The sequence below is a fragment of the Girardinichthys multiradiatus genome, chromosome 3, assembly GCF_021462225.1.
Source record: "Girardinichthys multiradiatus isolate DD_20200921_A chromosome 3, DD_fGirMul_XY1, whole genome shotgun sequence".
In the NCBI taxonomy this organism is placed as follows: Eukaryota; Metazoa; Chordata; class Actinopteri; order Cyprinodontiformes; family Goodeidae; genus Girardinichthys; species Girardinichthys multiradiatus.
The window spans coordinates 45,346,304-45,367,365 of record NC_061796.1 but is presented as its reverse complement, the minus strand read 5'-3'; the positions used below and the strand labels follow the sequence as shown (position 1 = coordinate 45,367,365).

At 39.8% G+C, this 21,062-nt stretch overlaps 2 protein-coding genes across 5 annotated transcripts in view; one reads left to right on the top strand and one right to left on the bottom strand.

Annotated features, from left to right (window-relative positions):
• Positions 1-16,731, top strand: part of ntrk1 (neurotrophic tyrosine kinase, receptor, type 1) — a 66,472-nt gene extending 49,741 nt beyond the window's left edge. For both annotated transcript variants that reach the window (XM_047360385.1, XM_047360384.1), the window contains one exon: positions 12,477-16,731. In XM_047360385.1, coding sequence (XP_047216341.1) covers positions 12,477-12,662 — 186 coding nt within the window. In that variant the 3' untranslated portion in view covers positions 12,663-16,731. The remainder of the gene's footprint in view (positions 1-12,476) is intronic.
• paqr6 (progestin and adipoQ receptor family member VI) overlaps positions 16,462-21,062 on the bottom strand; it is a 27,534-nt gene continuing 22,933 nt past the window's right edge. For all 3 annotated transcript variants that reach the window (XM_047360386.1, XM_047360387.1, XM_047360388.1), the window contains one exon: positions 16,462-19,431. In XM_047360386.1, coding sequence (XP_047216342.1) covers positions 19,178-19,431 — 254 coding nt within the window. In that variant the 3' untranslated portion in view covers positions 16,462-19,177. The remainder of the gene's footprint in view (positions 19,432-21,062) is intronic.

Sequence of the window (21,062 nt, the reverse complement as noted above, 5' to 3'; positions counted from 1 at the left end):
TAAATAACAATAAATGATTGTTACACATAACTTTACTATATGTGTAATTATGCTGTAGAATTTTATCAGCAATGAGAGTGATTGCTGTTTTTGTGTTTTAAATAAATGTATGTAAATATCGTAATGCAGTAAAACTCAAGGCTTTGATAGCATGATGATCTCAACTCGGCCCATGTATAAACTACTGTAGATCTTTGAATCTTAATTATTATCCTTTAAATTTACTTTTTAACTTGTATAAGCACAGATACTCGAGGCTGAATTGTTTCACTCTTTCATTTAACTTTCAGACCATGCAGTCTTACATATTCTGCACTCTTGAACTAATCAATAAGTTCATACTAACTAAGGGCAGTCCAGTCTGGCCTTTTTAGCTTAAGCACCAAGAAGTGGGTCTCCACTGTGACCACAGCAGGGCTATTACAGGCCGTAAGCCTCTCTTCTTTCCAGAGAAGGGTGGATCACTTTTCCTTTGCACTCGATTCTAATCTCATTGGCTTCATTTTTGCCCTATGCCTATAAAGTGTAACCTTGTTATCCTAATCTGTCTCGCCCGGTGAGCGACAGGTGATATTATCATGTTGCCTAAATACTGAGCGGCAGAGATAAATCACCCCAAACTACTGATGTGGCGGCAGCAGGCATTTTAGTGGGTCTTTAGGAGTCTCTGTGTTCAGCTCTGATCCTGACTGATGGGTCATTTTGGTGTGAAGTGGCTCTGTTGACAGGCTTCTTCTATTCACTTAATCAGGCAAAGGTTAACAGCAGTAAAAAGACTCTGATGGAGATCCTCACTCTGATCCTTGTCAGTGATTTATTCACTGAGCCGTGTTAGGCTATGAACTGCATCAGTCTTTGCAGCATTACTGGCTGGCTGTTCATATTTTGGCTGCTCTTAGTTGTCCCAGAGGTCACAGCTAATGGACACAGATCTGTATATAGTGATGCTGCTTTTAAAAAAACATTGTAACTGGTGTGGCAGGATGTCTGGATTCTGAAGGTGAGCATCTTATCTTACTATGTTTTATAAGATCTTTTAAGAAAATGTCATTTTTAAGTTTTATTTTTAATATTTCAACACCTAGTTATGCTTTCTCAGCCCTTTGATCAAAACAGAGAAGGATTTACAGTAACAAAGTACAATCCCAATTCCTATGAAGTTGGGACTTTATCAGTTAGTCAGTCAGTCATTTTCTACCACTTATTCCATAGTGGGTCGCAGGGGGAGCTGGTGCCTATCTCCAGCAGTCTATGGATGAGAGGCAGGGTACACCCTGGACAGGTCGCCTGTCCATCACAGGGCAACACACAAACAACCATGCACACACATGCACGGGGAGAACATGCAAACTCCATGCAGAAAGACTCCCGGCCGGGAATCAAACCCAAAACCTTCTTGCTGCAAGGCAACAGTGCTACCAACTGCACTACCGTGCAGCAAATGTAAATAAAAACAGAATACAATCATTTCCAAATCATGTTCAACCTCAATCCAAGTGAATCCACTACAAAGACAAGATATTTAATGTTAAAACTAATCAAATGTATTGTTTTTTTGCCAATATTCACTCATTTTGAATTTGATGCTTGCAACACGCTCCAACAAAGCTGGGACAAGGTCATGTTTACCACTGTGTTACATCACCTTTCCTTTTAACACTCAATAACATTTGGGAACTGAGGACTAGTTGTTGAAAATTTGATGGAGGAATTGGTTCCCATTCTTGCTTGATGAACAACTGCAGTTGCTCAACCATCCGGGCTCTCTGTTGTCGTAGTTTGTGCTTCATAATGCTCCACACATTTTCAATGAGAGACACGTCTGGACTGCAGGCAGGCCAGTCTAGTACCAGAACTCTTTTACTACGAAGCAACGCTGTTAGAACACGTACAGAATGTGGCTTGGCATTGTCTTGTTGGCATAAGCAGGAACGTCCCTGAAGAAGACGTTGCTTGGATGGCAGCTGATCTATCCATCCATCCATTTTCTATACCTGCTACTTCCATACTGGATCGCAGGGGAGCTGATGACCTAACTCCAGCAGTCTATGGGCAGGGGGTTGGTATACACCTTGGACAGGTCGTCAGTTCATCTCAGGGCAACACACAGGACAAACAACCATTCACACCTAAGGGCAAATCAGAGAGACCAATTAACCTAACAGTCATGTTTTTAGGACTGGGAAGAAGCCGGAGAACCCACACATGTCCGTGGAGAACATGCAAACTCAATGCAAAAAGACTTTCGGCAGGGAGTTGAACCGAGGACCCTCTTGCTGCAAGGCAACTGCACCACCATGCAGCACTTGGCAGCAGGTGTTGCTCCAAAACCTGTATGTATCTTTCAGCATCATTGGTGCCTTTACGGCTGTGCCAGTTACCCATGACGCCATGGGTACTAACACACCCCCAAGCCATCACAGATGCTGGCCTTCGAACCTTAGGCTGATAACAATCCAGATGGTCCTTTTCCTCTTTGGCCCGGAGGACACGATGTCCATGATTTTTACAAACCCTTTGAAATGTGTACCCTTTTTTTTGACCACAGCACACCTTTCCACTTTGCGTCAGTCCATCTCAGATGAGCTCGGGCCCAGAGAAGCTGGTGCTCTTTCTGGGTGTTGTTATGTGGCTTTGGCTTTGCATGGTAGAGTTTTAACTTGTAGATGTAGCGACGAACTATGTTAACTGACATTGGATCTGAAGTATTCTTGAGCCCATGTGGTAATATCTGTTACACAATCATGTTGGTCTTTTTATGCAGTGCCTCCTGAGGGGTCGAAGGTCATCGGCATTCAGTGTTTGTTTTCAGCCTTGCCGCTTTCTTCCAGAGATACTGAGTGCAGCCTACTACTGAGCTAAAGCAATTAACACAAAAACTCAGAGTTCTCTCTCCTCCCAGTCTTCACGGGAGGAACCTTTATTTCTCACAATGCACAAAACATCTTCATCAAAAATTCCAGAAGTTCCCTGCCTTCAGCTCTTACAGGGTGTTTTTAAATACAAAATATTAGTGTGTATGTGGACCTCCTGACCAATCAAATTTACCATCATTTATTTATGCACGAATTCTGGTACAACATTGATTCTCAAGTGCAGTGACAGGAATGTAAGACTAGCATCACAGCTGCAAGAAATCAAACCGGTCTACATGACGGTTGTACCATAACAATTTCATTACTCTTATCATCTCCTCATTCCAGAGCTGAACTGTTTTTCCCTTTTTTTTGGCCCAGCAAGACTCGACCCGGGCCTATCCCAGGAACATGCTGTCTCAGACACACAAACACTGCAGATGATGAAATCCCTTAATTTCTTGCAACTGTAAGTTGAGAAACATTGTTTGTGAACTGTTGGACTATTTGCTCATGCAGCTGTTCACAAAGTCGTGAACCTCTACCCATCCTTGCCTGTAAACGGCTGAGCCTTTCAGGGATGCTCCTTTTTTACCCAATCATGACCCTCACCTGTTTTCAGTTAACCTGTTCACCTGTGGAAGGATCCCAACAGGTGTTTTTAGAGCATTTCTCAATTTTCCCAGTCTTTTGTTGCCCTGGTCCCATCTTTTCTGGAACATGTTGCAAGCATCAAATTCAAAATGAGTGAATATTTGCAAAACAACAATAAAGTTTATTAGTTTGAACATGAAACATGTTGACTTTGTAGTGGATTCAATTGAATAAAGGTTGAATAGGATTTGAAAATCAATGTATTTAGTTTTGTTTACGTTTTACAAAATGTTCCAACTTTATTAGAATTAGGTTGTATTTAAATTTGCTATTCAGTTCAATGGAACCAAATTATGGCGCGATTTAGCAACAAATGCCGTCTTAAATCACGTTACTGCAGCAACCCCTTCTTCTATGCAAGAATATGGTAACAGTGGAAAGGAACAACTTCCTATGAGAAAGAAAAATAAAGTGTAAACAGAATTACAATGGCAATTAATCCATTAATATGTCCAGGCAGCAAAGAGAGGCAAACAAGCACTGGACTGGGAGTACTTTCTCTTGCAAGTAAAAGCACAGAAAGTCCATACATATGATGAAACAGTAGCTTAGTTAATGATTTTATCCAGAAAAGAGACCCACAATACATGAGCAGTGAGTCAGGCATTCCTTTTATGGAAAGAAAAACAGGGAGAACACAAACCATCTTATGAATGCAGAGGACAGGGAGGTCTTCAGCCCAAGCAGTGCTGGTTTACAGCATCTCCTTAATATACAGTATGTACTGAATATGTTGTGCAAAATGATATAAAGTAAAACACTCTAGTGCGGTTTTGATATGTAGAACCAAACTGTCATAATTTGTGGGTGTTTTTGGGTTCTTCTTCTTCTTATTATTATTTTTCTTGATAGGTTTTGAATCATGCTTCTGTTATTTTCCTGGTCATGCTTAGTTTTTGTCTTCTAGTTCATGTTTTGTCAAGTTAGGTTTTTTGGATCTGGTTATGCTTTAGTTTCATGGTTTAGTAGTTGTGTTTAAATTTGTATTCAAGAGTTTTTGTTTTGCTCCAGCCATGTTTTGTTCTCTCCTGTCTTCAATCGTCTTCATTCAGTTCACCTGCACCTAGCATTCAGTCTCCTCATTTCACCTGGTTCTTGCTCCATATATACACCTGTTCTGTTCATTCCTCGCGGAAACATTTTGGGTCACCGTCTCTGTTCATGTCTGTCCTTTTTGATCATGCCGAGCCTGTTTGCCAGCCTGCCCATGTCTGTTTTTGCCGTCACCCTCTGTAGTAAGTTTTTGTTAATTAAATCCTTTCATTTACCGTCATGCTGCCTGCTCGTCTGCATATCGGGGTCCTCCTCTACACAAACCCTGACACAAGCAGGATAAAAGGCTAAATGTACCTGTTTAAACTGTCCAACAATGTTCTTGATGTTAATAAAAAGGTAAATATGCTTTTATTTAGCTTCCTTTTAATGCTGAATATATATTTTCTTGATAAATGGGATTTCAAAATTTTTTAAAATGGTCATAATGACTAAGTATGCCTACATCAGACTTACTCCTCTTAGTCAACATCAGCAGTCATCCAGTCTAATTTCAATCGGATCTCTGAGGTGCTGCTGCCCATGGTACTAGACAGTTAGATGATGGTACTGACATCATTATTAGTAAAAGAAAATAAAAATTCAAAGACGTCACATAGTCAATTTACAATTTAACAATATGCTTCATTGACTACTAATCAAGACTATGTTAAAGTTCTCTAGATTTTATTTTTTATAATATTTATACAAACTATGTTGCCAGAAATATTGGTTCCCACAACCAAACCAATTAATTCCGGTGTTCCAATCACTTCCATGGCTGCAGGTGTATAAAGTTTGGTGTGGAGAACCTTGACTGGCCCACATAGTCCTGACCTCAACCTTCTTTGAACACCTTTGGGTTGAATTAGAGCGGAGGCTGCAATTCTGGTTTTCCCATCTATGAACACAGTCCTAAACCTTGTGGAAGATGTTTACAAAATAGTTAAAGTTGCTACTGCCGACAATGGTGGGTCCATCAACAAACTGGACTTTTTTATAGATTAAGAATCGGATGTATGTAATGCTTTGGCCATAAAATACTGTGTAGAACTGTGGTGCCCTGATAGCATTAAACATGTCACACTCACCGCTCTCACCTGTCTTTATGCTGGACAGAATCACTTCTAAAACATCCATTGTTACCAAGATCTATGCATGGGTGCAGGAACATCAAACTTGATTAACCTGAAAAAAACGTTTTAGAGGGTGAAGGGTCAGAAGAGCTTTGGGCACCTTGGTGTTCATCAGCTTTCTAAGCTTGTGAACCTTCTGGATGCAGTCCTGCTGTTAAAGGAGTTGCATCCACTGCTCCAGCTACAGATAATCCTGTTATCACAGAGGTCTGGGCTGCATCACTGCAGATAATCAGCTGCAATCCTTTACTTATTAATGTTTCCAAAAAGTGAACCTAACAGAGAAGCCAGGGTCCGCTGAAAAGAGACCTTGAGCTGTAACGATAAGCATAGCATCATCTGTTGGGAGGGGCTGAATCTGAAGCACCGGTAGTATGAAACACTAAAGGAGAGGCAGATGTGGAGCTTTGTATTTACAACTCGACCAAGATTTTGCAGTTGGGTGGTGGGGGCGGCTTTCATCTTTAGTTGAAACTGTCCTGAAAAATCTGTGATTTTTTGTTTTTTCATTTATAGGTAAAAGCTAATTAGCAAACAAAGCTGTAAATAAGTAATTCTCTGCATGAGAAAGATGCACGCATTGGTTGATGTGAACCGTGACTTGTGTCACTTTGTAAGCCAATGCATTTCTTGTCATTTAATCGTCTGTTTATTGGGAACTTTTCCTCATGCATGCAAAATAGACAAAAATTTCTGGCTTGTGAATATCAGAAAACGTGTGATGGTGGTATACTGTATTTATTAAGTTGTTGAAATGATGCTGATTTATTGCCTGTGAAAAGGTCCTTAAAGTGAGCAAGTCCACGACTGTGCCACTGTGTAAAAACACACTATCCTGGATAGATGGTTTAAAGAACTGATTAGATGCAATGGGGCTTGGAGAGGAAAAACCCTGGAGTTTAAAGTATTTCCTAGACTGGCCCCATATTTTCAATGAGTGTTTCATTACAGGGTTTAAAACTGAGTTAAATGAGAAGAACGAAAGTGGGGAATAAAGCACAGCCAGAAAAGATATATTATTTTTGCTCTATAATTGCATAGTCACCCAGGACACTAGACATCTTAGGTTAGCAGTTCTTGTGAATTTCAGTAATGGTATGTTTAGTTAGAAAGTTGTTGATCGTGTTGCAGTTAGTCTGTGATTGTGAAGTGTAGAGCGCGGTTTTAAAAATAGTTTGCCTTGACTTAGAACCCTTGAGTAGGCTTGCCAGTAATTTCATTTATTTTGTCACGGTAAACAAAAGTAAACATTGGGCTGAGTAGGAGGTCAGCAGGTCAAGTCTTGTTTTTTTAATAAGGACTCTGCCATAATCTGGTCCCTGATATAGACCTTAAAGGCATCCCACGCAATAAGGCCGGAAATCTCTGGGGAAAACGGATCTCATCTTGAATAGACTTTACAAAAGTTTCATCCGACAACAGCGTTGAATTGAAAGGCCATTACCCAGCTTGTAGAGGTAGATGTGGAAGAGATAGGGAGATATTAATCGGGGCGTTGTCTGACAAAACTATGCTCTGGTAGGCGCAGTAGTGTCAGTAATAAAACAATCGATTATTTGAGGATAGAATGCCTGAAGCAGATTTGTTTATAACATAACTTTTAACAGATGAGCGGACTAGAGCTGCGTCTAACCAACAGTTGAAATCAGCCTGTTGGATATGGAATATTTATTAAGGTCTGGTAGAGAGGAAAATAGTTGTTTGAAGAAATTCTCATCATCTGTATTAGAAGATGTGATTAATATGGGGTGGATGATTAAACCTCTAACATTCCATGTCACTGTTTAATTTGTAGCATTCCTTTATGAGTCATCCAGAGATTTTGGAAGCATCTTAATGTACTGTCGAGCCTCATTCATGCAGCTGAAAAGCTTTTTGGTACCACTGGGCTGTGGTCGTACAAAGTCGGACTGGGAAGAGAAGAGCTGGCTTCAAGCAAGAACTGTCATGAACGTCATGCCTGTTGAGGAGATCTGTACTGTAGTCCTCTGCAGTATGGATGGATGCATCTCAAGTGTCGAGTTTCCCTCTCCTCCTGGCTTCTTGGGTGATAAGATCTTTGGTCTGGTACTGGTGCAGGCAAGAAATCACAAGGTGAGTTGGGCACCCTGCGGGTAGCTTAGCTGCGAGGGAGAGGTGCGATCTAAAAAGCTCAGGTGGAGTTGGAAGCACCTATTTAACCAATGGCTCACAGAGGAGGTTAGAGAAGAAGTGAGTGGGGTGTCCACTTAAGTGTCTTCCGGTAGACTAAGGATGCAGATATTCTGATGCCTGCTATGGCTCTTCAGGTAACGGACTTTGTACTTTTGCTTACTGTTGTCTTCACGAAGAGTGGCACGGGTCTTCAGGGTTAGCAACCCACCGGCTCAAATCATCTGCTGCAAGCTGCAAGTTCCAAGGGCGGGACTTCTCAACCTATTCCTGCAGGGCTTGTCGTACCTGGTCTAGCTAGGAGCTGAGCATGTTAAAGAAGATTTAAATTCAGACACTAAATTCTCTCAGCACTGCTGAAGTAACAAGTTCATAGCCTTCAGTGTTCAGCTAGCGCCCTTCTTCTTACTCCCCTTTCTGCATTTACAAGCCATCACAAATGAGTCAAAACTGTTCAAAGCACTAAACACATGTTATAGAGATGGATGGCTTAAAAGCAGTTGGTTCCTACGTGTACTCTGTTCGCATGCTGACACCGGAAGCAATTGGCTGTTTAGATGCAATGATCCATTAGAATTCTCACTTTATTTTTGTGTTCTCTTTTACAAGATGCTAAAAAATAGATTTGGGTCCAGACCCTACCAGCCTTATCGGTTCCACGGTCCTTGCTGTGTATGGAATATTTGTTGTTAGTTACTGGCTGATGACGTTGGTTAATGTACCAGCGTGTATGAGGTTTGAATCAAATGGTGCTTGATATTGTGCACTTTAAATAAATTTTTAACGTGACTGTCAACAAACCATCCCAGGGTCCTATAGAATATATCAAGTCAAAAACTACAGAGCTTTTGAATGTTGTCACTGATCTACATAGACAATTCTGTTTGTCCTCTATTGTAATGACTGGCACTTCCTAAATTACAGGTTATCTGCCACACATTAAGATATGTTGATGTTGGTTGTCCATCATACAGATTTATCTGCCAGATTGAAACGAAACAACACAACATGAAGCAATGCAGTGTGATGAAAAGCTGAAAAAAGGAGATTCCTGAAAATAGCAAGAGGTGCAGTATGCTGTTCCAAAACCTGCATTGTTCAAGCGGTGGAGGTGAATCCTGAACTGGCTGTATGTTTAAAGACAGTTTATAAGTTCTGCTATGATTTCAGAGTTGGAAGGGCTAAAGAAATGAATAGTTTTCTAGTTGTGGAGGTTTCTCTTTTTTTCTAAGTTTCCAGTTTACAGAAAGTGAGATCAAGCAGTGTAGGTGGCTTGAGATACGGAAAAAGTAATACACAGAGAAAATAAAACCGAATATTCATCACTTAATCGTTGTAGAGGAATTTGGGCCTACTTTAGCAGACACTAGTTTCTGTGCAGCTCTATTAAGGTCCCACCATAGCATTTAAATCAGTCTCAGGTCTGGACTTTAACTAGGCCGTTGCAACACCTTGATTAGCTTCTTTTTCAGCCATTCTGTTGTAGATTAGCTGCTGTTTTTGGGATCATTGTCCTGTTGATGGACCAAACTTAAGCTGTTGGATAGATGGCCTCACATTAGACTCTAGAACGCGTTAGTACACAGAGGAGTCCAAGGTCCACTCTATGACTGCAAGGTGTCCAGGTCCAGTGGTTGCAAAACAAGCCCAGATCATCAACCCTGCACTACTGTACATTTGGAATGAGGTATTTGTGCTGATATTCTGTGCTTGGTTTTCCCCTAACATGTTACTGTGCATTAAGACTAGAGATCTTTACTTTGGTTTTATCTATCCAAAGTACATTGTTCCAGACAACTTGTGCTTCATTCAGAAGGAACTTTGCAAACCTAAATCATGCCACCATATTAGTTTTAGAGAGAAGAGCCTCTGTTTCAACACTTTTAAACAAGTTGTACTAGTTTAGCATATTTCTAACTCTCCTGTCATGAACTTTCACACGCTAACTGTAGGATCTGAGATGAGTCTTGCTTTTTTATTTCTTTTCAAGTTTAACACAATCTACAGTATTTGAGTTTTTTTTTAAATACAGGTCCTTCTCAAAATATTAGCATATTGTGATAAAGTTCATTATTTTCTATAATGTAATGATGAAAATTTAACATTCATATATTTTAGATTCATTGCACACTAACTGAAATATTTCAGGTCTTTTATTGTCTTAATACGGATGATTTTGGCATACAGCTCATGAAAACCCAAAATTCCTATCTCACAAAATTAGCATATTTCATCCGACCAATAAAAGAAAAGTGTTTTTAATACAAAAAACATCAACCTTCAAATAATCATGTACAGTTATGCACTCAATACTTGGTCGGGAATCCTTTTGCAGAAATGACTGCTTCAATGCGGCGTGGCATGGAGGCAATCAGCCTGTGGCACTGCTGAGGTCTTATGGAGGCCCAGGATGCTTCGATAGCGGCCTTTAGCTCATCCAGAGTGTTGGGTCTTGAGTCTCTCAACGTTCTCTTCACAATATCCCACAGATTCTCTATGGGGTTCAGGTCAGGAGAGTTGGCAGGCCAATTGAGCACAGTGATACCATGGTCAGTAAACCATTTACCAGTGGTTTTGGCACTGTGAGCAGGTGCCAGGTCGTGCTGAAAAATGAAATCTTCATCTCCATAAAGCTTTTCAGCAGATGGAAGCATGAAGTGCTCCAAAATCTCCTGATAGCTAGCTGCATTGACCCTGCCCTTGATAAAACACAGTGGACCAACACCAGCAGCTGACACGGCACCCCAGACCATCACTGACTGTGGGTACTTGACACTGGACTTCTGGCATTTTGGCATTTCCTTCTCCCCAGTCTTCCTCCAGACTCTGGCACCTTGATTTCCGAATGACATGCAGAATTTGCTTTCATCTGAAAAAGTACTTTGGACCACTGAGCAACAGTCCAGTGCTGCTTCTCTGTAGCCCAGGTCAGGCGCTTCTGCCGCTGTTTCTGGTTCAAAAGTGGCTTGACCTGGGGAATGCGGCACCTGTAGCCCATTTCCTGCACACGTCTGTGCACGGTGGCTCTGGATGTTTCTACTCCAGACTCAGTCCACTGCTTCCGCAGGTCCCCCAAGGTCTGGAATCGGCCCTTCTCCACAATCTTCCTCAGGGTCCGGTCACTTCTTCTCGTTGTGCAGCGTTTTCTGATACACTTTTTCCTTCCCACAGACTTCCCACTGAGGTGCCTTGATACAGCACTCTGGGAACAGCCTATTCGTTCAGAAATTTCTTTCTGTGTCTTACCCTCTTGCTTGAGGGTGTCAATAGTGGCCTTCTGGACAGCAGTCAGGTCGGCAGTCTTACCCATGATTGGGGTTTTGAGTGATGAACCAGGCTGGGAGTTTTAAAGGCCTCAGGAATCTTTTGCAGGTGTTTAGAGTTAACTCGTTGATTCAGATGATTAGGTTCATAGCTCGTTTAGAGAGCCTTTTAATGATATGCTAATTTTGTGAGATAGGAATTTTGGGTTTTCATGAGCTGTATGCCAAAATCATCCGTATTAAGACAATAAAAGACCTGAAATATTTCAGTTAGTGTGGAATGAATCTAAAATATATGAATGTTAAATTTTCATCATGACATTATGGAAAATAATGAACTTTATCACAATATGCTAATATTTTGAGAAGGACCTGTAGTATAGTGCCATGTGTGGCGTTTTTGTTCTGTTGCTGTTAACCTCTTTTTGCAAAAGTCCTGATTTTTCATTTTTAGAATTGCAAGAGGATGAACTCTCTAATTTTCATGAGACTAAATTATTTTCCCCACTTACTTTGGACTTGTAAAATCTGTTGCATTGCTTCATTGGCAACAGATCTGAATGCAGAGGGGTCCTCTTCAGTTTTTGAAAAATGAAGAGGTAGTTGAACCTTCTTAGTGTTGCCGGTTATGTAAGCTTCTCTCTAGTGGAAACATTGTGAAACTTTCTTATAGAGTTGCCCAAGCGGTCCTTGCTTTTGTAGATTGATGCACAAAAGCTAACAGCTTTATAAAAAATAAAAAAAAACTTATTATGGACGTAAATCATGGGTGTTTTCCTTCCTCTGTTCTTCCGATTGGAAATTACATTTGGTTTTAGCATTTGCTGTAAGCAGACTACACATTAAACTGTTACATTAGCTATGATGAAGATTATCCAGTGTGTTTGGCTTTTCTTTTAAATGTGATTAGAAATTCTTTGTTTGAGCCAAAAATCCCTCACAAAGGTTTATGCTGTTTTAAAGTGCTTTTACCACCAATGCTGCCTGTGGGGCTCAGACCCTGAAAAGCGAGCTTCTTTAGACACCTTTCTTACACTAAGCCTTGTGGTTTCACTTTCTCACCACAAAGACGGGTAGATCAATACATTCACTGGATGCATACAGAAGAACACTGTTGATTTATTACTGCTGGGCCTACAAGGAAACATTAGTGAGCACACAGCCTGTTTAAGATACATTAAACACAGAAACATCCAAATTTTCAAGGCTTTTATGACAGCCTTCACATTTATTAGAACCCCAGTAAAAACTCTGTAATAAATCTGACATAAATATAATATTGCGGTGGCATAGTCTCACAGTGAAAATATCTGCCCGTGGGAACAGAGGATAAAGAGTCTTTTTCCTGTTTTAATGAATCAGTCTTTGTTTTTCCATCCCAACAGGCCATTGAATGCATCACTCAGGGACGGGAGCTGGAGAGGCCTCGAACCTGCCCCAAAGAGGTGTACCTGCTGATGCAGGGCTGCTGGCAGAGGGAGCCCCAGCAGAGGATGGTCATCAAGGACATCCACAGCCGCCTGCTGGAGCTGGTTAAGAACCCGCCCGTGTACCTGGACATCCTGGGTTAAAGGGGGCCAAAAGGCAGAAATCGAAGACTCAAAGCGTTGGGATTTATGTTGGTCACAGCTTATCTCCTTCCATTCAAGTCGGTTTTTTTATTTTGGAGCTAAGCTTTATGCAACATTTCAACTCGACTCAGAGTCCTGTTTTCTGCCCTGAGATTGTCTGGAGAATGTCAAATGTTTACTAAAGTGTTTAAAGTTTATCTGCTGTGGGTTCAGTGTGATGGGACGTGCATGGGTAAGTAAAATAATAGCTTTATGTTGCTGCCACCTCATTTCAGATGAGATTTTCTAAGATATTGCAGCTTACAGTTATTTTATGTAAAAAAACATGCCTACATTTTATGGATTTGGATGCAGCAGGAAGGTATTTCTATAACACGCTGATCTGAGGGGGGGTTTCATTCAAGTGTAAATACGAAAATCCCAATGAAAGGTTGTTTTTTATGTGTCAGATTGTCTGTATCATATAATTATTTTTCAAAAAAGAAACAGATTTGTTGAATATTAAGTGGAGAAAGAGTTTCCAGATACATTAACCCTCGTGTTTACATTAGATGTGGACAGAAAAACATTTCCACAGAGCTGCGGTTAGACCTGCGATATGGACCCCAGAATGGCTTTTTGTTCAAATTAGCAACATTTTAACATGTGACTGCAAGAAAAAAAAATCAAAGCACTGCCGTGAAATCCAGTAAGGGTGCAGGATGGTGGGGAGGTGAAAGCCAGAGATGGTTTGAGAGGCAACAGATGGATTTAAGAGCGACTCCAGGAGGGGGGACAGATGGCACTGAAAGTGAAGCTGGAGAAAAAAAGATTAGGTGTACAAACCACTGCAACGCCTTGTGTAAATACATGTATATATGCTGTATTACTGTCTGAATTATGTACAGGAGAGATCAGACGTTTACATACATTTATAACAAACAATGTATTCATATTTTTTGGACTTTCCTGATATATCTATTTTCCATTTAGGCTGGAATGTCGATACAACAAAACATCAAATTTACACGAGCTCAAACATATCATGTAAATTCACCTAAAGGCCAAGTACTACTCATTTCTGGTTATTGATAATGACTGACTGGAGCTGACTGTTTCTCTTTACAGATTAAAATGATTTATTTGACGGCAATCACTGGGCTGACCAACACTCAGAACCGTTCAAGGAACCCACAGAAGCTCCAAGGAGCAGCACTGTAGAGTTCTTGGCGCAATTTCTAAACAAGTGCAGACTTCAGGATAATTAGTTCCCCTAGTATGCCCTAGTTTTAAATCACTAAGACCTGAGAGGGTGCCGACAAGATAGAAGCCCCCGCTTACATATAAACACCTTCAACATTATGGAAATGAATCTGATGCAGTGCACAAAATGGATGCTACAATGAAAGAAGACTACTACGTCCAAATTCTCCATCACCTCAAATCAACAGCCTGATTATGGTTGGGCAGTTCAAGTCCAACCTGTTTTAGATGTTTTCCTGCTTAAAAACACCTGAAATAAATAAATGAGCTATTTGCAGGCCACTGGAGGATAAAGTTACAAGCCAAATAAATAATTTTGTAATTTGACACATTTATAACATGCAAAATGTCCTAATGAACTGGAATCGATCCCCTCACAGCTAGATGGTTAAAACCTGGACACAGAATTGGAAGTTTCAACAAGAACATTATCCCAAAAATACATCAGAAGTCATTTTAATGGCTTCCCAAAGTCCTGACTTCAACCCTGCTGAAAATGACTAGAAAAGCCCAAACTGAACCAACTGATTCAAATAAACTCCACCAGTTCTGTCAAGAAGAGTCAAATTACCCAAATGTAGTTGGGATGAGTGTATAATTTTAGCCCACAGTAAATTCATTTGCTTTTGGGTCTTTTTTGCTAAAATCAGTACAACTGAGATTAGTTAAAAAAAGGTTCAAATAAAGAATGAAATCAAAACTTTAGTGCTTGTGGTGAGTGTAGGTAAACCTCTGACTCAGACTGTACATTTATTGTTCCTCCGGCACTTTGTATATTGTCTGGCTTTAAAAATAAAGTTCTTTGAAAAGAAAGAGTCCCTCTGCATCAGTCAATCCATCATTAAGATACTCTCCAGAGCAAATAATGATCAGTGCTGCTGTCTGTACTTAAAGTTAGACGTCTTAACAAGCTATTCAAGAGCCTTCTGTTATTTTGACGAACTAATCAGCAACCTACGACGTCTCTATGGGACGCTCAGCAGACGGTTATTGAAAAGGAATAATCGTGTTTCATGTTGCCTTACCATCACCCCTCCAGCAAACACCCTCCAAAAAAATATAAAATCCCACTCCCTCCACTTCCCTCCTTCCCCACCCTCCATCACTCTGTATGCAGAGCGTCTCTGGGGAGGGGTAATGGATTGTGAGTAATGCTATCATCCCTTTCTCCCCTCCTCCCTGGTGTGCTGGTTGATAAGGGGGGCCATCGGTGAAAAAAAAACACTTGGAGGACTCGTGTCTGGCGTATTGTTTCTTCTAGTGTCTTACAAGCAGATTCAGGCCAGATAGGATTAGAACAGTGTGCAGCGTTTGTCTCTGGTCCCCTTAAAGGCTCCCTTTGTGGTTTCAGAATGAACCTTTTTTAATAAACACTCGAGGCTCCACCCTGGTTGCATGTTGAATATGGAGGATAATATGAGCTGGAAATGAGGCGATTTTTAAAATGGAAGTCCTATTAGAGCTTTGCAGGAGGAAACTTTTCTTTTCAGTCCTTCACCTCATCTCATAATGTACACACACAAGGTATTGATTTCTCATAATAATTTTTCCTTTTAGGATAATGGCAGAGCCAATTCATTGTGGCCTGTGTCTAGAGCTAATAATAAACCACTCTTTGTGCTTTGCAGGCCACCTTGTGAGGTCGCACAGTAGGAAAAGAAAGGAACCTAATGAATCAAAGGCAAAACAGACAAAACTACACAACTTGATAAAGAAACGTGGACACTTTTAAAAACCCAACACTGCTTGCCTGTACAGTATTTTATTGGATTCTGATTATATGAAACTATCCCTTAGGGTCAAATATTTGCAATAACTTAGGAATTATCCCAAAGAAAAATGAATGTCCAAAATTAAAATATATTTAAATATAGAATATAAATTTAAAATAAAATTCATTAAAATAAGCATAAAATGCAAGTAGAAAATTAAAATAAACTTGAATAAAATCTAAATAATCAAAATAAAATAACTACAAATAAACTTCAGGGCTTATCTACTCAATGATAAACCTGCTTCAACACCAAATATGTTGATCCAACATCTGATTTTCCTGCAGAAACATCTTCAGGATCTCCTGATTCCTGCACCTCAGTTCTTTCCAGGTTGGAGACAATCTGCTTGAAGTCGCCCATCTTATTCTGCACTGCCCTCTGGTGGTCAAACACACAACTACTCAGGTTCATACATGGCTTCATCAGGATGATTTACTGTTTGCGACAACGGAGTCATGATAGCTCTCACACTTTCTTCTCCAGAGGCCTTAAACTATCAGAAGGAAAATAACTTTGCACCAGCTTTCTGCGGTCCATCTCGGTCTTTGATGCGTTTCTTGGACCAAGTAGGATCAATTCTGCCCTTCCTTTCCAAAAGCCTTTTCCACAGCATGAATACAGACACACACATGCGCCTGCTGCCAGTGCTCAAATAGCTCTGCACTGGTGGCAACATTATTTTTCTGCTCAGTCTGCAGCTGCATTTATAAGGACTAATTGGTCTAAAAATGCAGGACACCAGTTTGTTTTAATGTCTATAAAATAATTCCAGTGACAGTAGCTAATTTTATAAAAGCCTTAATTTATTATTCATGTCTAGTATAACAAAGAAGCAAATTATATATGATACACAACAAATGTAAATAAGAATTTATACCATTTAAGAGCCCTCTGATTTTCTTTTAAAAACAGTTGTGTAAAACTTTATTTTATTTTTTTTAAAAAGGCACCAATAGTTTGTCCTTCCACTAACCTCCAACATCATCATCCTACTGACCTCATCTTTTGTTACATATGATCAAAAGAATCCTTTGATACGCTGTATATAAAAATAAAAAAAAAGCCAAAACATAGGCGCCCAGCACAACGTGCATTTCTCTGTCCACAGAGACCGAACTGATGAGCTGTATGGAAAAAAGTTACAGTGATCTAATCATGTTTGAGTCGGTGAGGTTTAATTTTCTGGTCGAAATAATGCAGTTTGGAAGAATTCCACAGCTGATATGGAAATTTCAGCCCCTCATTGCGTCTGAGCCGTCAAACAGTTGAAAGGAGGAAAGATGAGAGCAACGCCACCGAATATCCGTGAAATCAACAAGATGGATTGTTGCAACATGATGAAACTGGATCAACACTGAGCAGCAGGAGAGGTGGTCAAATAAAAAATACACACAGAGTGTTATAATCTGAAACTGCCACCTGAAACTCTGCACAGTACCCCTGGAAAAATAGAAAAGTGTGTGTGACCTTTGTGTTTTCTACTCATTCATCTTCCATCAAGCGTTTCCACCTCAGCGTCCGACACGGACCTGGACCGCACCTCATTCCCATCAAATCACGTACAGTTACCCCACTGGTTGAATCGCTCCACTAAAGACGACGAGTGAATGAACAAGTGAATGAATGAGTGAGTGAGTGAGTGAAAGAGCTGGCATTACTGCCGGAGAAGAAACCTGTTCTATAAAGATTTCAGCTCATGTGCCAATTAAAATGAGGAATACTGAAAACCTGCAGAATGTAAATGCTACAACTACTCTGTAATGATCTGCAACAACCAGCTTCCAATTATCTATCCGTTCCGGTTATTCCTGCTGTCGGTTTCACAGTTTCTAAAATTATTTTTGCTCATTTAGATTAAAATTTCTCCTAAAACAAGTGGGGAAAAAAAAGAGTTTTTAGAAATCACCCATTTCCTAAACTGTATGTAGGATTCCTGAACATTTTCCATTTCTGTATAATGCCAGGGTCCACCTTGCAGATTATTTTCCTGATTTTCTGGTTGGTTTTCCCCACATTTAAACATCGGCTTTAAACTTTCATTAAGATGATTCATTTTAAGAAATGGTTAATGTCAGCAGTTTTCTTATGATTTTGGCAAATATTATGTTTCAAAACTGCGAAAAAGTTTAACACATTTAAAAACATTACCTCTGCACACACAATGATCTTGTAAATTAGAACCTGGCCCTCCATTTCCGTTTACTTTCTTTTATAATAAAAGAAATATACATAGATTTCCATTTAATGTTTTCTATTTAGCCCAGTGATGCATGGTATCCATGGAATTTACTTTTACAAATCCATATTTCCCATCATGTCAATCTTATCCAGACCCGGAAAATATTAAAACCAAATTCCATACTTTTCCGCACAGATCAGAAACCCTGCACTAAGGAAACAGTTTTGGCTACAAAATAATTGCTTTATTATCTGGATTATTTTTCTCAGAATTGGCCTCATTAAGGTCATAAAAATGAGCCGACGGAACATTTTTCTTTTAAGATAAATGTGATACAGAAAAAAAAAACTCCCCTCACTATGAAATTTTGCGCCTAAAATGAGCATTAAATATCTTAAAAGAAATTATTTCAGTGGTAAATGTAAGAATCACCTGGGTTAAGAGATATGAAGCAATTGAGCTGTTAAAGATTTTGCTTCAATGCATTTTCACAAAAACCATCATGAATGTTAATAATTATAAATAACCTCCACTTTGTCATCTTAATATTGCCAATGTATTGTGAAACAAATGTGTTAAAGGTCAGAATCTAATAAGCATCAGATTCCTGCCAGGCTGGATTTTCAGCCCAGAGACGTTACGAATGAAATTCATGACGGGAGAATTTGACGGGAACGGCGCCGTCTGATCCCGACATGAACCCTAGAAGACCGTTGGGGAAAGACGAGAGGTCGCGTTATGAAAAGTGGTACCTGTCTTTTAATCACCGCTGCACCGCCACATTTCTCTGGCCCTCCCGGGTTGAGGGTAGATTGTGTGGTTCATAATGAGGCAGGCAATCAGGAGAAAGAAAAAGAACCGCACGGCTCTGAAAATCAATTCCCGTCAGCAAGGGGTGGAATCAATAGGTGGATGTTTAAGAGCTGCCGATCCAATCTGCATTATTTTATGGAGCCGTTATGCTCACAGAACAACCCAACCAACCCATCAGTTCAGTTAGGAGGAATATTTCAGATGAATTTCTAGAAATCCAGAAGAAATTTTATGAATTCAAACTCAATTATTTCCAGTTTGAGGTTAAAAGTTGCATTATGGATCTTGTAATAAAACAGCTTCCTTCAACCCGTAGCCTTCATCAACCTTAACCATATCAGGAAAAGGCTTTCATAAATGAAACAGGGTCTTCAGCCGCTGAGTACACACACAAGTACTTAAAAGAACTAAGTGAGAAAACTGTTAAACCAGCACTACTGAGAGCTGACAAACAGCCAAACCTTTCCTTTGGAAAGTCAATGAGTCCTGTTTTTGGGAATGTTCCCTTACTGCTCCTTGCAGGCGTGCTGCTGACTGGAGCTGGGCCTAGTTTTCCACAGCAATGGAGCGCTGAAAATGCCGATGACGGCCAGGTTGAGGGCGAGGCTGACGGTGAGTGCCCCGATGGTCCCGAGGAAGGATGGCATTGATCCGTGGAGCTGGAGCCACGCCCTCCGAGACGTCATGTCTGCTATGACACCCTCCATCTGGAAGTGGGTTCCCACCACGGCGCTGACGTGGAACAGCTGGTGGCTGTGGCCTGTTAGTGATGGAAACAGATGGTTCACTGAGGAAACTCACCAGTTCATTCTCAGGTGAAAAGATGCTCCTCTAAGTCCAATGAAACGCTTGAGATTTTCTTTGTGCTTCCTGTTGTGCAGCTAAAAGCTAAAAATGAAGCTAACCTATTCATCTCTTCTCTTTTCTCATGACTCATAAATAATAAAGTCTGTCTGATTCTCAAAGAAAAGATCTGAAATACTGCAGCACATTTTTACATGTCATTGCCCTATTATGCTTTCAGAGAAAATGAATACATCAGTGAATTTTGGAATAAAATCCATGTGAATCCATAGAAACGCTGGTAGTCTAAATATGACAGAATTCAGACATTCCCACTTCTATGGGACATAAAGTTACAGGGTTTTTAGTAGCTTTTAGCCGATTTTTCAAGTACAAACACAAAGTTCACTATGCATTACTTTTAATAATTATTATGAGAAATAATAATGTTTCACAGCCTAACATCAGACAGATAGAAGGAGACAACCTTTACAGAACAGGAATAAGGAAACAAAGCTGGAAAAGCAAATATGTTTCCATGATCAATTTCTAAGAGCAACTATTTGATCATAATCATTGTTTTAAAAAACCCTCAATTCAATTCAAACTTTTTTTAACTGCTTTTCCAGACAAGATTTTGAGCTCAGATATTTCTTGCAGGTTTCTACAAACATAGCTCCTGACAGACAGAAAACCTTATTATTTATATAAATATCCTGTTGACTCTTGAGGGCTTTTCATTAATTGATCTAAATTAGAACAAATTAAATCATTTGAATTAAAACGTAGATAAACAACAAAATATTCTCCCTAAAAATCATCAAAATGTAATGTTTTGATCCAGATTCTGTGATTTGTATTAATGCAAAGTTAAGCCTGTTTGGTAACATATTTAATCTTTTGATCTGAATGTAATGTTTGTGGGATTAAATAATGAAAGGCTGAATTATAAACCCTCTGTTGATGTTTATTTTTATTATTTGGCATCACTTGTAAACCGACTCCGCTTCCTTTATCATTTCTAACAATGAAACTTGAGAGAAACAAAAAGCAGAGAGCAAAGAAACAGTCTGAGGAGTTTACATAGTGTCCAGTTAAAAAGTTAAAAACCCGTCTGATGTCGAGCCAGTATAGTTCAGGCTAAGATAAAAGACATTATTTAACAGTTACACGCATGTTTGGAAGGAGTTACCCTAAATAACGCAGCCAGATTTTCCCAAATGGTTCTCTTAGGATGAAGAGCCCAACAAAACTATTCATCCCGTTTAAACTTTTTCACTTTAAATACAAACATCTGTGTATTTTGTAGGGAATCTATGACAGACCAACACAAAGGAGGTCATAATGAGCAGGAAAATTATGCGTTATTTAAAACCTGGACAATGTGACGAGCATTTGTGTTCAGCCTCTTGGTCAATTCCTTGTAAAACCAGCTTTAGCTGTTCCCTGACGTGCAGCTCTTCTGGGTTATGTCTCTACCCACTTTCCACCATATTAAGACTGAGATTTGTAAATACTTTTCTTTGGAAAACATGAAGCTTGGTCACAATGAATGCAGAGGGTCTGTGATTCTCAGATTTAGGTCTGGGCCATTAGAACACGTGTATG